General features: G+C 40.5%; 2 protein-coding genes across 3 annotated transcripts in view; both read right to left on the bottom strand.

The window, feature by feature from the left end:
• Positions 1-603: 603 nt before the first annotated feature.
• On the bottom strand, positions 604-11,991 carry LOC117936170 (stAR-related lipid transfer protein 9-like). 2 transcript variants are annotated; one of them, XM_034859003.1, is made up of 11 exons: positions 9,195-11,991; positions 8,170-8,367; positions 7,896-8,079; positions 6,598-6,744; positions 6,362-6,461; positions 5,990-6,156; positions 5,752-5,816; positions 5,400-5,602; positions 3,874-3,953; positions 3,300-3,464; positions 604-2,778 (listed from the first exon to the last, which is right to left on the bottom strand). In XM_034859003.1, exons 1-11 carry the CDS (start codon positions 11,933-11,935, stop codon positions 2,653-2,655), a joined length of 4,176 nt encoding a protein of 1,391 aa, XP_034714894.1. In that variant the 5' UTR covers positions 11,936-11,991; the 3' UTR covers positions 604-2,652. The 2 variants fall into 2 exon arrangements, with proteins under 2 accessions (XP_034714894.1, XP_034714895.1); XM_034859004.1 differs by having other exon boundaries at positions 3,300-3,458.
• Positions 11,935-15,108, bottom strand: part of stard9 (StAR-related lipid transfer (START) domain containing 9) — a 34,389-nt gene continuing 31,215 nt past the window's right edge. Inside the window, exons 22-23 of the mRNA XM_034859140.1 lie at positions 11,974-14,999; positions 11,935-11,942 (exon numbers count right to left, since the gene is read on the bottom strand). Coding sequence (XP_034715031.1) covers positions 11,935-11,942; positions 11,974-14,999 — 3,034 coding nt within the window. The remainder of the gene's footprint in view (positions 11,943-11,973; positions 15,000-15,108) is intronic.

Genomic DNA, 15,108 nt, shown 5'->3' with positions numbered 1-15,108 from the left:
ATATATTTTAATATAAATAAGAAAAGAAAAAGCATTGTTTAACCCTTGTCAGGACTCATGTCTATGAGCTGTTGGTAGATCCACCAAGTCATGCCCCATCATATGGTTTCATTAAAATAACTTTTCAAGGCCCAAAAACAAAAACCTAAAAAGTTGTAGACTGCTTATGGGTATGGTTTGATGTTCTGATAGTAGTGCTGATACATTACCTGAGTATCCATACCAGCACAAAACACATACTTTGAGGAACAGAGAATTTTCTTTTAAGAAAAGCATTTTCTCCCCCATTAAACAAAAGAAGACAACTAAAATATATATATTAATAAGAACAAAAGCATAAAGTAAGTAAAATAAGGAAGGTAGTTTTACGAATCTGAGCAAGCTTTTGTTACTTGACAGCTTTCGATATTCAGTGCTTAAAGCACATTTAAATCAGGACTAAAGACATAGGTTCAATACCCAGGCCTACTTAGACTAATTGCAAATGATTAAATGAAGGAATTAAAGATTCTGATATACTGTGATGTCACTTAAGATAATTTGGGGAACAGACCTTCACACAAACTCCAACTTTCCAAACAAAATATGGAAAAACAACAGTTTACTTAAAATATGTATTGTATTCGTAAAAAAAAAAAGGTCAAACACACAGGACGGGCCACATTACATCTTATTAGCAACAGGAAGCAGGGTGTTTATAATAAAATACATTTACAACACATAAATAACAATCCTTTTTACACAATGAAACACTAAAAAATCTATAGAAACACAACAAACAAGCAATCACTACAAAAAGTCACTATGTTCCTTCACTCTGTGTCTTCAGTATTTGTCTCTTTCTCTTTGGTTCCCCCTGGAACATCTTTAATCATAAACTAAGCACTGCTAAAAAATGTCCTGAACCTTCAACTACTGTAAATAATATGGCTTCATATCTGGATAAAGCTGACCGAGCTAGGACTGAGAACAGTCCTGCATTTGATTAGCGTCTGCATAGCTTCAACACTGTGCAAACACATCAAACAAAATCCCTTTTTAATATGCAACATTAATAAATGCATTAAATGTTTTGTGCAAGCCGCTGTGAACACAGCACCATGCTCATAAAATAACCCAAACACAACTATAAAACACATTTGACAGCATTTCAAACTGAAGGCAAGAGGAACAAAATAAATATGACAGACTTCAGAAACTGGTGAAAAAAGGTGTACCATTGTGTGTCCATATCTTACTGCAGCTTCAAAAATTAAAATAAAGGAGAGCAGAGGACAGTTACAGAGCAGGCGGAATCCTGCTCTTTGACTTTTTACAAGTTTTTTAAACTGGTTTGCTGCAGCGAGAGAGTGATGCAGAGTAGTTTGACATGTGCAGCTCCCTATACATTACAAATAACAGCTGAAGAGTGACTAAATAATTCTTAGGATTCCTTCAATACACCACCTTATCCAACACATAGCTTAGGGACTGTAGGAAAATGATTGAGGTAGTTAAACCTTATATTTCACTTTATCTCCTCTGGGATCTTAGTGTTTGCTTTAAACCTTTAAAATTAACTGTAGTAGAAGTAAAAAAATAAAATTCAGGACAGGAAAAAAATAAGACCTTCCCCTGCTCTCCCAAAAAAAGGTTGGACTACCGCCACCTTATCTGCCCCCCCAAAAATGTTAAAGGACATTTGATGCACGTTTTCAGCAGAATTAAGGTTTTTGAGTGGTTAAAATATGCAGTGCCAGATTATATTAGTCCATACAAATCAGGGTTGCAGTACACAGTATTTGCAAATATTTCCTTCATTTATGTGTCACCTCAGTTGACATTCACGCAAAATATACTCAACTGACCTACGGATACTTTCCACCCCAAGTATGTCTCAGAGTTCCAGCTTTTATTTAGTCATATCTGGCAAACCCCCCTCGTCGTCTACGATGAAACAAAGCATTTAAGTGTTTGCAAAAACAGCATGAGCAAGCCAATGTTATACTGCCTTCTGTATAAGGTCCTAATCTCAGTTACAGGGACATGGGCCTCTAGCTGGCTGCATCTATCTATAAACACAGGTGAAAATACACTTATATTAGTTAAAATACATCAAATCAGTATAAACTTGACTATCTGTTGACCAACTCTTTGACTGTAATTTAAATGTTCTATGCTAGCTATGACGTCCTTGCTGACTTTAACATATTTGGCTGTTCATGTTACAATATGGTAGAAATCAATAGACACCCTGTTGATAAAAGGGAATTAAGGGAGTTAAATAGCTGATACTTTATAAATATTATAATATAAATATGTCATCATGAATGAATGGATTAGGTGGGGAAACTTTGTTTAGGTTTAGACAGCTTGATGATTAACTATCAAGGCTGCACAGCTACATGAAGTCTCTTATACTTCTAATCAATCTTTGGTAAAATAGGATTATGATTGTTACAAGCACTCATGTACATCACAAATATAAAAATACAGTTTCAATATTTCATCAAAAAATACCTTCATATAAAAAAGAAAGAAAGCTGCTTCAACTTTGTAACTGGGAAACAGTAGAATAGTGCTCATGGAATAATAAAAAACAATCAAGTAAACGCATTTCAGGTGCAAATTTAAAAGGCAGAGCTGGAGCCAGTTTAGTCTTAGGGCTCCCTGCTAATGCGTCTTCGTGAGTCCTGTAGATTTAGCGAGGAAAGCGTCAAGACCAGCGATGACAGCTGCCTGTCTTCTGGAAACAGTGTTCAACATTCGATGAGGAAAGGATGGAGTTCCTAGGTCCACCTGGAGAAGAACAGAATGATAAGGCCATGACCTCTTCCACATCCATAGCACTGCCTGGCAACCATCATTCAAATCTGAGTCAAAAGCAGAATTAAAGACTCACTGCACAGTTAGACTGCGGTGTATGTAAATGATTTGACTTTTTAAACTTTTTCAGTAACAATTTAACCAGTTTTATCAGATTGCTTGGTGACTAAAATTCCACTTAAAATTGTACGTGTCTCAGATTTTGATTTTGATTTAATTTGATTACAATAAAATTAAATTTTGGATTGCAAGATTGTTAGTTAATAATTATTAACTACCATGTGAGCTTTGTTGAGGGTTTTTCTTAAAGCCTCTGTCAGAAGCATCTTTCCCACAAGTGCTTTTGAGACCGTCACATTCAAACAGAATACATTTATCCATCTATGATCTACCCAACCACTGTGCTTTTACTGGCAGTTCAAATGTGGCTGTGTTGCTAGTGAGCCTGACACATATATCAGCTTGCAAAGTAGTTTATAGCAACCATGTCTCACTTGTAGCAGGTAGATGACCCTGGTGGCTTCCTGTCCATCATGTATAATTGGCTGCAGGATCCAGCAACTGGGCATCATCTCCCCTCGGACGGCATCCACACTGGGACGAGGCAGAGACTCCTCGAACACAGACTGCATTGCCAGCACAGACAAGCCACCTTGAGCCTGAGAGCAAAGGGGAAAACCATCAATGAAATAGGCAGAGCATCCTTTTGATCGGCCAAGAGGCAAGTGTACGCAGACAGTGATAACCAACAGCTCACACAGCTTCTTCCACACCCCCAGCCTCGGGGCCAGTGCTGTTTCTGGGAGCATGAGTAGCGTCTAAAGTAGTATGTACTACATTGGGTGCACGACAAACTCAATGCCACCATTTACCATTAATTAGCCTTCATTAAAAATGACACCACTGTCTGTTTTGTTTCCTGTCACACTAACATGACAGTAAAAGGAAGTTTCTCCTTCAAACTAAAGCGTGATTTTGTGAACAACACCCATGGATCAATGCTCAGTGAACAAAGGCGACTAGCAGTAATCATCAGGACCGGCTGGTTCATTTTGCAGCTTTGCTTACCTGTTTGGACTCGGTGCTGATGCAGCAGAAGTCCCGCGGCTGGCTGAGGTGGCAGGTGGACGGATCTGTTAGTATATAAACTAAACAGAAATACAGAGAGAATGTGTCAGATAGGATTAAATGGTTGATGAAAACCTGGAAACAAAAGAAAATATAAAAGAACAAAGGCAATGGAGCAGATGGAAATTAGCTCTCGGGCTACAATCTGGCACATTTACGTGTGCTGCTGTACCTGTTCATCAATGTCCATTGTCCTGAATTAATAAATAAAATAAGTAAGTAAACAAGGTTATAAAGCTATTTACCTTCCAACCTTTAGTGAAAAAATTTAAAAATGTTACATTTTTGTAGAAAATTATGATGATCTCTTATAATAAACAACAGATCAGTGTGTGGACACAAATAAAACTTTTGATTAGAGCAGAGTGGATGACGTAAAAGAGGCCCGATGTTGTTGCAAAGATATTAAATGCCACATACTGCAGGTGTGAGAATGGAGTTTATCATGCAATACATTCAGCTAGTCAGTGATGAATGGGCCTGTGTTGTGGACTGTACTCTACACAGCTAATGGATGCCGACGCATCATTTGAAGCAAATACATTTGCAGGGTCCGAAAAATGCCTTGCAAAAAATATAAATAGTTTTGCAGCAAAGACAAAAATCCTTTTCTCTCATTGTATTCTTGCAACAAGAATATTATTTACAAGGTAAACTCTTCCATCACATCAAGCTCGCGTTGCTAATAACCAGTATTTATCAGTATCTCAGAAACGTCTACTTTCCATGATGAGTATCTTATGTTGATGTTTCAGGTCTATTGATAATAACAATCAAGGGGGATTTCAGAAAATCAGCTTACAACATTTTTAACCTACTGTAGGTAAAAATATGCAAAAATAAGTATAAATCAGCTAAATGTAATTAAAGTAACAAGGGTAAAAGTGCTCAATGCCCAAAACACACATATATACAGTATAAATATATATATATTTGATAGTTAGATATATACAGTATATGTACTGTATATATATACACATATATATATATATATACATCTATATATACACATATATATACATATACACACTCATATATACATATACACACACATATTTATATACAGTATATATATATATATCATAGTATAAATTATTACTGATCATTATATATGTATGAATTAGTACTGATCAATAAATGTGTAAGTTGCATTTTACTTTTAGTTGGTTGTAAAGGAGCTCATATTAATTATGTTATATAATGTTGGGTAGTTTAATCCATAAATATCTAGTATATTCTATAAAATGATTGCATGTTTTTGACGTAAAATATTAATTTATAAAATAACTAGTAAGTTCTGTGATGAATGTGGTGGACTGCCTGCTAAACTTAAGCAGAGTAAACATATAAAGACTGTATCTACCTCAAACAGCTCTTGAAGAGATTTACTTTGTTACATTCTTACACTTGTACTTATGGTTTAGAAACCATGTGAGGACATAGACTAAGCAGACATGTTAGCCCACCCAGCTGAGTGTTGTCATCCAGTGGGCGTGTCCAGACAGAACGGAGCGACTGATGATACATGTGGCTCTTGGACAGCTGGCAGATGATGTTCCACAGACTGTCCAGGGGTCTGTCCAGCTCCCCGGCCCCAAGGAAACCATGGACAGATGGGCAGGAGGAGGGCTTGTAGTAAGCCTGGATACCGCCTTCATCTCCCTGGTAGCTAAATAAATACAGACATTAGCAAATTAATATTTACGGCTTTGAGGGACTTAAATTAAGCCTTCACTTTGCATCTGATTAAGGAAGTCCTTGATTTGAAGGTTGATGATATTTTTGGATGAGTTTATCAAATAGCCTGACTGAGTTCACCTCCAGCCTGCTGTGGCCTTGCCCATTAGCAGGTTGCTCAAATCCCCAGAGGAAGCCAGTTGTACCTGTGGAGACAAAAAATTGCAATTCAACCTGATTTAATTGTCTGATACGGGTTGTAATGTTGGTTATAATGTTACTTTAATATCATTTTTTTTTAATGGCATTTGGCTGGGTGGGTGTTTAAGATGTTTTTACTGAAATAATAAAAAAAGGTTTAAAATCAGGTTTGTGTTACCTCAGCCAGAGCTCGACTGAGGAGACTAGATGTAATATCCTGATAGGTTGTGGATATGGAAGAGTTGGAGCCAAAGGAAGCGATGCGGTGACGTGTACAAGGTGGGGGTGATGGAGATGAGGTCATCAGGGGCTGAAACCCGGTGACAGGAGGCTCAAGGCAGACATCTAGCAGAACACAATGTTAATATGAATATTTAATACCGTAAATGTGGATGTGGGGTTAAGTGCCGCACTAGTGGCACATGGTCAAAACTATATACTGTATTTTATTTCTAAATTTTAGAAGATAACAATGTTTTTTTATTAAAGCAAATTTTTAGCATACTTTTGACAGAAGTTTAGGTTTTGTGAATCCCAGACCAGTACTTACCCTGGGCAGACAGCCATGCTCTCTGTGACTTCACACTTTGTGGACCACATATGGGAGGACGTGTCCTGACCTTCAGCCCTTCGTTCTGGAACCCTGTGATCTAAAGGAAAACATTGTAGGCTTTGTTAAAATAAATAAAAATAAATGTTAATCATTAAAAAAAAAACTACCATTCTATTTACAGTCTGATTCCAGCCGTAAATATCTCAAACCTAATGTGTAACATGAGTACCAACCTGTCCAGTCAGAAGAGGCCTGTTGCCATGCTGTAGCTGGGCAATATTGCCACTGTTGTACCCTGACGTTGGTCCAGAGGAAAGACTCATGCTGGACCCTGTGCACAAGGTGCTGTTACTGATTCTTGTCCGATGCCTCGGGTCGTCCTGCAAGACGGGAGACACAAGTGAAATAATAGTCAATACTGCTGAGTCGGGAATAAAACTGCGAGCCCCTGAAAATTCACTTAAAATATCTTGCATTAACCTTTTTTATTTCAGTTTATTAGCCAATGAGTTGGAATGGTATATTATCAGAGGGGGAACAAATTACATATATGATCATATTTTTTCACATTGATACCTCATCAAATCCATCTAATGTGGAGCCAAAGCAAAGTTGAGCGACAGGAAATTAATTTTCCACAGTTTTTTTAATCTAGTAAACGTTTAATGCATTTATCCAGGAACAAGTCCGAATATTTTCTGGTTTAAATTTGTAAAAAATGAAAATTTGCTGTTTTGATATGATGTGTGATACATGATTAAAATAAAGGACAATTCCGGCGCAAAATGAAATGTCGATTGTTCTCTGGGATGTGTTTTCATGCTAATCAAATGTGTCACTAGCTTGAAACAAGCTACCCCAAACCGGTGGTTAGCTGCTAACGTTAGCTTTCAGTGCCGCTAACCAGGCTCAAAATAGCACCACACTTCAACAGTAGCATAATTAGGGTCCCTACGTGTAAACCGAAGCATTGGGATCTTTGTAAGTGTATAGACAGTTTTTTAAAAGATAGATTTTAAAGATAGTAGCATTCATATTTACATTTGGGCGCCATCTTGGAGAACAGGCATGACCAATTAAACCATGAATGCTTTGTTTGAGCCATGTTACTGGTTGCGTTTGTCGTTCTCAATGCTTCAGTTTGCATGTAGGGACCCTCATTATGCTGCCGTTGAAGTTTGGTGCTATTTTGAGCCTTGTTAGTGGTATAAAATAGCAATGCCCTGAAAGCTAGCAATAGCGGATAACCACCGCTTTGAGACACATACAATTAGCATGAAAACAGATCCCAGAGAACAATTGACTCTGTACACATGTTATTAACCTCTAGGTTAATTTTGCGCCGGAATTGCCCTTTAAGCATTTGGGTATTTAAATCATTGGCAAAGACAAATCTATTTCAGTTACCTTGGCCACCAAGGACCTGGACATTTGTCCAATTTGGGGATATTTTATAGAACATATAAATAATTGATTAATCAAAAAATAATCAACATAATGCCGCCCCTTATATGGTGACACAAAAACTGACCTTGGCTTCCTGAGACAGGGCCTGCTGCTGCAGCCTCCTCTTCTCCTGCTCAGTCCTTTCTCGCAGTCGTTCTCGTGCTTTCGCAATCTCAGTCCTGGCCTCCTCCCTGGCTCGGCCGTAGTCGCGCAACATCTGCTCAATGTCAGACGGACACTGGACCTCTCCTCGTGGGAGGTCTGATATTCTGCCAATTTAATAATTCAGGGAGTCAAGTTTTTTTATTTTTAAGACTGATTTCGGTATTTTTGATCTTGTGAGAGAACTAGTGTCTTACCTGGAGCTGTCTATCACCTCTTGGCGGAGCTGTTGTAGGTATTCTTTACGTCGACTGGGTATGGCAGCAGAAACCTTGGAGCCAGCCTCTGGTGGAGAGGAGCGGGGATGTTTGCTCGGGCTCAGACTACGAGCTCTCCGGTGAGTCCGGAGGCGTTCCTCCCTGTCCTGCCTTAAACCCTCAATACTCCTGCGGTGTCTGAGAGGAGAGAATCACAGAAATAAAAAATACAAGAACACAAATCAGGTAAAAAATTCTTTAGGCAAATTTTGCATTACATTTAAGTATTAGTCTGTGGTATCATGTATCAAATACTGTCAGGTATCAAACACTGGCATCACATCTGTGGTCAGATTTTTTGTCTTGTTTACTTTGTCTTTGATCCTTTCCTGATCCAAATTAGGAAAGTTTCTTAACCCTTGTATTGTCCTCAGGTCAAATATGAACTATTTAAAAAAAATGTCTATATCAGAGAAGTGGGTTTCTTTCAAACTAATTTTGAGAAAAATAACACTGATTGTTCCACACAACGCTCTTCACAAAAATAAATAAACAGCCCACTACTTTCTTTTAATTCGGATGTTTGATTGAATATTTTAGCGTTATATTTTTTGTTTTATAAAAGAACGTTGAAAAATGTGAAAAAAATGTCCACAAAAGCTTAAGAACCGTGGGGAAAACCCACAAAACGTTAAAAGGGGCGGAAAAAAGTGACAAAAACATCAGGAGGAAAAGCGGCAAAAGTTTTGAAAAAGACAAACAAAAATGTTTGAATAATAAATATATGTTATTTTATAAAAACAAAACATAGCACTGTTGACAAGAAGACAACACAGTTATGTTTTTACATACATTTCTTTTATAGCCGCTTGTGTTAAAACAACATCAAACAGTAATGCATTAAGAAGTTTTTTCTTTTTATAAAAAAAAAAAACCTTGTAGAAACTACAAAACCTAGCCCTATTCCGTTTAAGACAATTGAGTTATATCAAAAAAATGAGTATTTGGGGTATGTGTATTCTTACCGGTCATACAGCTGCTGTTTGGTAGTTGCACAGGTCGGTGTCTCCAGCTCTTCTCTCGTCCTCGGGGACAGCATCTTTAACAGTGTATCCGTCTCTCCAAGGCCGTAGTGAAGCTTAGCCTCTGTCAGCTCCACAGTCAGCGGTGTCGGGTTCATGCTGAGGTTGACTGTTGCCATCACCTGCTCTCTCTCCTGTCGCAGCCTCTCTATCTCTCTTGTCCTTCTGCCGCTCTGGGCAATGAACTCTACATTTGAGTCGCAGCTCTCCATTTCTCCCCACTCGGCATTGTTTTCACTCTTGTCGTGTTCTTTGGTACGAAATGTGTTCCCTTTGTTGGAGTGTTTTGAGTGCTGAAGGTTAATTCCCGACCAGTTAGTGAACTTATTGTGCATGGGCAGGTCCTCTGGGTCCATCTGGTGGTGTTGATACCGGGACACGCTGGAGATGGGTTTAATGTTTACGAGGATGTCTGTGCTGCACTCGCTGGGTGTCATCGACACCACGTCATCCTCCTGGAGTTGAACAGTTCTTTTGCTGACCGGGGATGGGTTGTGGGAATCAAAGAAAAAATCGCCAAAATCAACTGCAGGTGCTGTTGTTTTTCCATGTCTAGCTTTGGCCTGGTGTTTGTGCACATCAGTCGGAGAGATGTGGTTCTGCATAGTTAAACCTTTTGTTGGAGCAGAAGTCCGCCACTGCTGAGAGCTCATCTGCCATTTGGAGTCTTTATAGATACCATTTCCCCTGTCAGTGTCTGTATATCTATCCAGTGATGAGCTGAAAGAGCACTTATCAGAGCCTTTAGGGCTTGAGCAACTCATTTCACTCACCCTCTCAAGTGATACAGATTCCGATGTACAAGAGGAAACATCACAATCCGGTCTGGGCATTTGATCATCCTCTGAAACAGCTGTGCAAGCTAAGTGTTTGCTCGAAGACACAGTAAGGCTGTCTCTCTCAGAATGATTGTGTGTATTTAGTGTTGATTGGTTTTCCCGTCTGCTTCTTTGCAATCTTATTCCCACAGTCAGTATAGGAGATGATGCACGGTCTGTGTATGTAGCTTGTTTCTTTAAAGAAAGCAATGGGTCATTTCTTAAAGAGGGACTGTGATTTTCTTGATAGGCGTTTTTTGATGATCTGCGGGAGACTTCAGATACTGCAGCAATCTTTTGGCACAGTGCCTCGGGCGTGCTTTGCTTTGAGCCTCTAGAAGAAGCAGATCTTAAACGTCTTTGACATACAGCAGAGGTGTTAAAGCTCAGCTCAGGCATGCTCTGCATTTTTTCATCGGTACTCTTCACCGCACAGTGCACATGTTTGTCTTGGGACACAGTGACAACCTCAGAACCAATCACTTTGACTATCACATTGACTTCATGAGGTTTTGGACCTCTCACTGGGTGATGAGCAGCGACTTTCTTCTCTGCTGGTGTTGGAGACCTTTCTGTTTGGATCCCAACATCTATGGCTGTTTGAGTTGAGCAGTCTCTCTGTGTACAGTCATTAGACTCACTGTAAGACATGCTCATATTTGACAAGTTGACACTCCTCAGACTTGACTTGAGGGATTTGCCTGTTCTCATTTCCTGGACATCTCCCAGCAGGTCTGAGGTGCTGTCAATAAGCTTCGAGAGGTGAGCCGACATGCTTTCCATACTGGCCCATGTTGGAGACTTTTTAATGTCTACTTTAACTTTCTGTGTTGCAGGTACATCAGTATTACTCTTTTTGTGCTGCTCTCTCCTCTTTGGAGCACTACTGGTGTTACCATTATTTACCGTCTGAAGGCCACGCTCTGTTTGAGTGCCATGCTCACATGTCCTCCTTCTGTGGGCCTGTGATTTGCTTGTGTGAGACTCTTGCTCAGACGAGTACACAAACATAATTTCATCCACCTGACTGGAGTTGTTACCAAAAACCCCAGAATGATTGTTACTTGAAGAAATGTCGGTCACTGTCAGGTTGGCTATATGATTGTGAATATCAACAGACGACTGTTGACAGTTGACTTGTCCCTTATAATCCTCCATGCTGCTAAGCGTACTGGAGAGCCCCTTGTTGGTGGCGTAAGTGCTCAGATGGGAATTAAAAGGAGAGTTCTGCCTGTTCAAACCATTGTCAACGCTACAGCATCTTGTTATACGTTTCTCAGCGCTGTTTAAAAGTGGAGATTTACAAGATAGGTCAGCAGCACTCCCAAATGCTGGGTTCTTATTACAGTGTCGGTCTGAGTCGTTGCCTTGCCACTGGTGAACAAATGGGTTGATGTCACTGGAAGCAAAATGCATATGGGGGTCTTGCTGTGGAACACTTTTCTTTGCATTCAGGATGTTTTTTTCTACATTTGTCCTTTGTGACAATGCTTGAGGGGATAAAGAGTGTCTTTTTTGGGAGCAATCTCTACTGACTTTAACTTCACTTTTACCCTGAGTTCCAGCAAAAGATGTCTTCATTTTAAATTTGCTCGTTGACACTGTGGTAGAAATATTTGCAGCATGTCTGACTTCTTGTTTGACATAACTCTGATGGCCAAGCTTTACACATTTAGAGGAGAGCCGGCTGGTGGTTATGTCATCCTCCTCATCCTCATCTGATGACTTAAGAGAGGACTCATTTGAAGATGGTGGATGAGTCTGGATCTTAGACTTTCTAAACCTCTTAGACTTGGCCTTTTTAGACATACCAGCATGATTTTCCTGTTTATTGACAGCTGTGTTTAGCTCAACCTGTTTGGACATCACAGATCTAAAGCCACTTGTATTTGTGACGGCATTACCCTTTGATATTTTGTGTTGTGGCAAGTTTTGAGCTTGGTCAATCTTCTGTGTTACTTCAGTAGATGAAAGCATCTCGCTCTCAAGGGTAGTCCTAAATTGAGCTGGTGGATCTGATGCCAGGCGCTCACTGTTGTCCACTGGGTTTTCACTTATCAGGCTTTCCAGTGAAAGCTGTTCTTCAAGAATGGCTCCTTCCTTTACCTGATCACTCATCTGATCTCTCAGCTCTTTTTCTGTCCCTCTATTTTCATCACTATTACAGCCAAAATGACACACGGATGATGACAAAGCATTCAGGCTTTGACTCCTGCTCTTGCTGTCATCATCAATGCCAATCAGTGACAGTTTCATGTGCTCTTTGACCACCTCTGATATTCTCAGGTCAATGGCGCTACAAATAGCATCTGACTTGCATTTGTGTTTTCTATTTTCTTGATGTTTTCTGGGGTTATCAATTTGTGATTCCCCTGCTTTTGTTTCTGCATCTACCTCCTTTATTGTTACATCTCCCTTTTCAACTGCTTCCCTCTCTCCCGCAGAGGTACCACTCTGAGGACTATTGTCACCAAATTCAGAGTCCTCAAAGATCCGTCCAAGTTTCTTGCTTATGGGATCAGAAACTGGCAACGCCTCTGAAGCCACTTTGTCCTGTCTAATGCTGCCATTAACAAAAACAGAATCAAATCTGGGGCTGTTAACTTCCATGGCAGACTGTTTGTCTTTCGTGTTATTATTGTCATCAGGCCAAATATAATCCTGGCTGGCAGCTGGTGCAGAGCAGAAAGTTACCAACTCTCTGCTGTTGCTCCTTTTTGGAATTTTCAGGCTGCACATGAAAGCCTCTTGTTCTTTATTCCTCTTCCTGGGATTTTGACAAGCTGATTTAACAAGGTCCTGCTGTAGTGCAATGTACTGCTCAGTGCCTTTGGTTTCAGCCTCATCTAACAATTTGTCCCAAGATCCATATTTGGTGTTTCCAAGCTTACATTGCTGACTATTTTTCAACATCTCTGTTGCACCATCTAGACTGCATAGTGCTTCATCTTCGGTCAACAGTATGGAGACACTTGCCGGGTCAGATGTTTTGTTCAATATGGGACCTTGGTTAGTAGGACTTGTAGAGAAATGCATTACTGACTGACAACCTGACATACACGTGTCAGAGGACATCTTAAGGTGTTCATCTGTAAACACCTGAAGCATTTGTAAATGTAATGATTGTTGTTTAGTGTAATGGATCTCAGTGGGTGACACACGAGTGATTGGATGTAAGGTTGGTAAAGATGCTGGACTTTTGATGCTGCTGTAATCTGGAGTATCTATAGCTGATTTCTCTTTATTTTCTACTTCTACGTCTGATTGTTCTACACAACACCCTACTTCTTTCAGGGGTTCATCTGGGGTTGTTAGAATCTGAGAGTGTGGAAAATCTAATGTGTCTGATGTGTCCCTTGAATTTTCAACACGGGGTGGATCCTGCATGGTTACATTTACACCCTCAGGGCTAGTGGATGTTGTGCTATAACTTCTAGATTCACTCTGAGAATCTGAGAGGTTCATACTGGTTGGACTGGGACTGCTGCTGCTTCTGCTGCTCTCTACACCTTTTAACATCTTTTTTCTCTGCAAAGGCAGATAATCTCTGTAAATTCTGGGACTATCTGCTGCGTCAGTGGAGGACCAGGCATCGGTGAGTGCCAGCATGTTTTCTGGCTCCCTCACGCTGCAGCTGCTCAGGGAGCGTGGGCTGATGGTCGAAGTGGTCTGCATGTTCCCAAAGTCCTCAATCATTTTGTGTACAGTGTCTCTGGAATCTGGTACTAACGAGTTGTGGGTAAGATGCTTCCTTGTTGCACCACTGTGTCTTGATTGTGGGGAGTTTTGCTGGTTCCAATACGCCTCTGCTGGGATTACCTGAGGTTTCTGAGGGCTGTCCCGGTCTAAACTGATCTCTGCTGTTCTATTTTGCCGCAGGGATGAATAGGAGCAATCTGTCACCAACGAGTAAGTTGGCACCACTGTATGGCTACGTCTCTCCCCTGTTGAGTATTTCCCACTGCTCTCTGCAGCCAATGAATCCTTAGACATCTGACTGTCTTCGCTCTCTGCTTCACTCTGAGCTGCTTCCTCGCGTCTCAGCTGCTCTGCTAGCGCTGTCACATAAGCAGAGGACAGTGAATCAAGAGAGAAAAGGCTCTCACAGTCTGACGTTCCTTCATCTCGGTCTTCTTGTTCTTCGTCCCATCCCATTAATCCTTGCTGTCTCTCGACCCATGTGCTGGTCGTGTTCATCAGAGCTTCTGTGCTGTGCCACCGCCTATGTTTAATGTCCTCAGAAAGAGTTCTTTGGTCAAGCTCCTCACACGAGACCGCTGTTTTAACAGCACATTTGCTCCGGCTAATTTTGACATCTTTAAGGCTCCTGTCTCTTCTTTGTCTCCAGTAAAATTTGCTTGCTATTCTCCCCAGAGGTTCGGGACCTCTGCCTCCATTCACACCTGCTGGAGGTTTCCTGAACACCTTGGACAGGGCTGTTTTTAACCGGGGCCCAACCGAAGGAGAGGAAGTCTTCTCTGTGGTTTCTGGTTTGTTGTTATCTTTGTGACTTAACTCATTCATGCAGGGGACAATCTGAGAACGGGTTTTGCGTGCTGTGGGATCTTGTATATTTCTATTGCTGACTGGCTGCAAAATGGTGCCAATTGGTGACTTCAGAGTAACTGAATTCTGATCTGATCTGTTCTTGAAAGACAGGTCTCGGTTTGGCAGCAGAGGTTTTCTTTCTGGTCGTTCCCGGCATGGCAAGGCTTGGTGCTCCTCTTTGGCAGCTTGTCTGATATTTTCAGAAGGGCTTACTCTACTTTGGCACGCTTGACTTTGTCCTGAGAAGAACGTACCGGAACAACTTTTGGTTCTTTCCCGTGGAAGACACTCATCTGAAACCCACTCCCTGCTGCCAATGGAATCAGACGTTGTAGAGGAATTTGACGTCAGTTCTGTGGATCTATTTCTCTTAAGGAAATGTCTGTCATAGAAAGAAAAAGAAAGATTAATGTAAGATTTAAATTTAGGAAAATATTTATGTGAAGGAGGCACAAGCAACCACAAAACAGCCAGAAATTTTTTTTGGGCCT

This window comes from Etheostoma cragini, chromosome 20 (assembly GCF_013103735.1).
Source record: "Etheostoma cragini isolate CJK2018 chromosome 20, CSU_Ecrag_1.0, whole genome shotgun sequence".
NCBI classification, from domain to species: Eukaryota; Metazoa; Chordata; class Actinopteri; order Perciformes; family Percidae; genus Etheostoma; species Etheostoma cragini.
The sequence above is the reverse complement of the archived record's forward strand: the minus strand, read 5'-3'. Positions and strand labels throughout refer to the sequence as shown.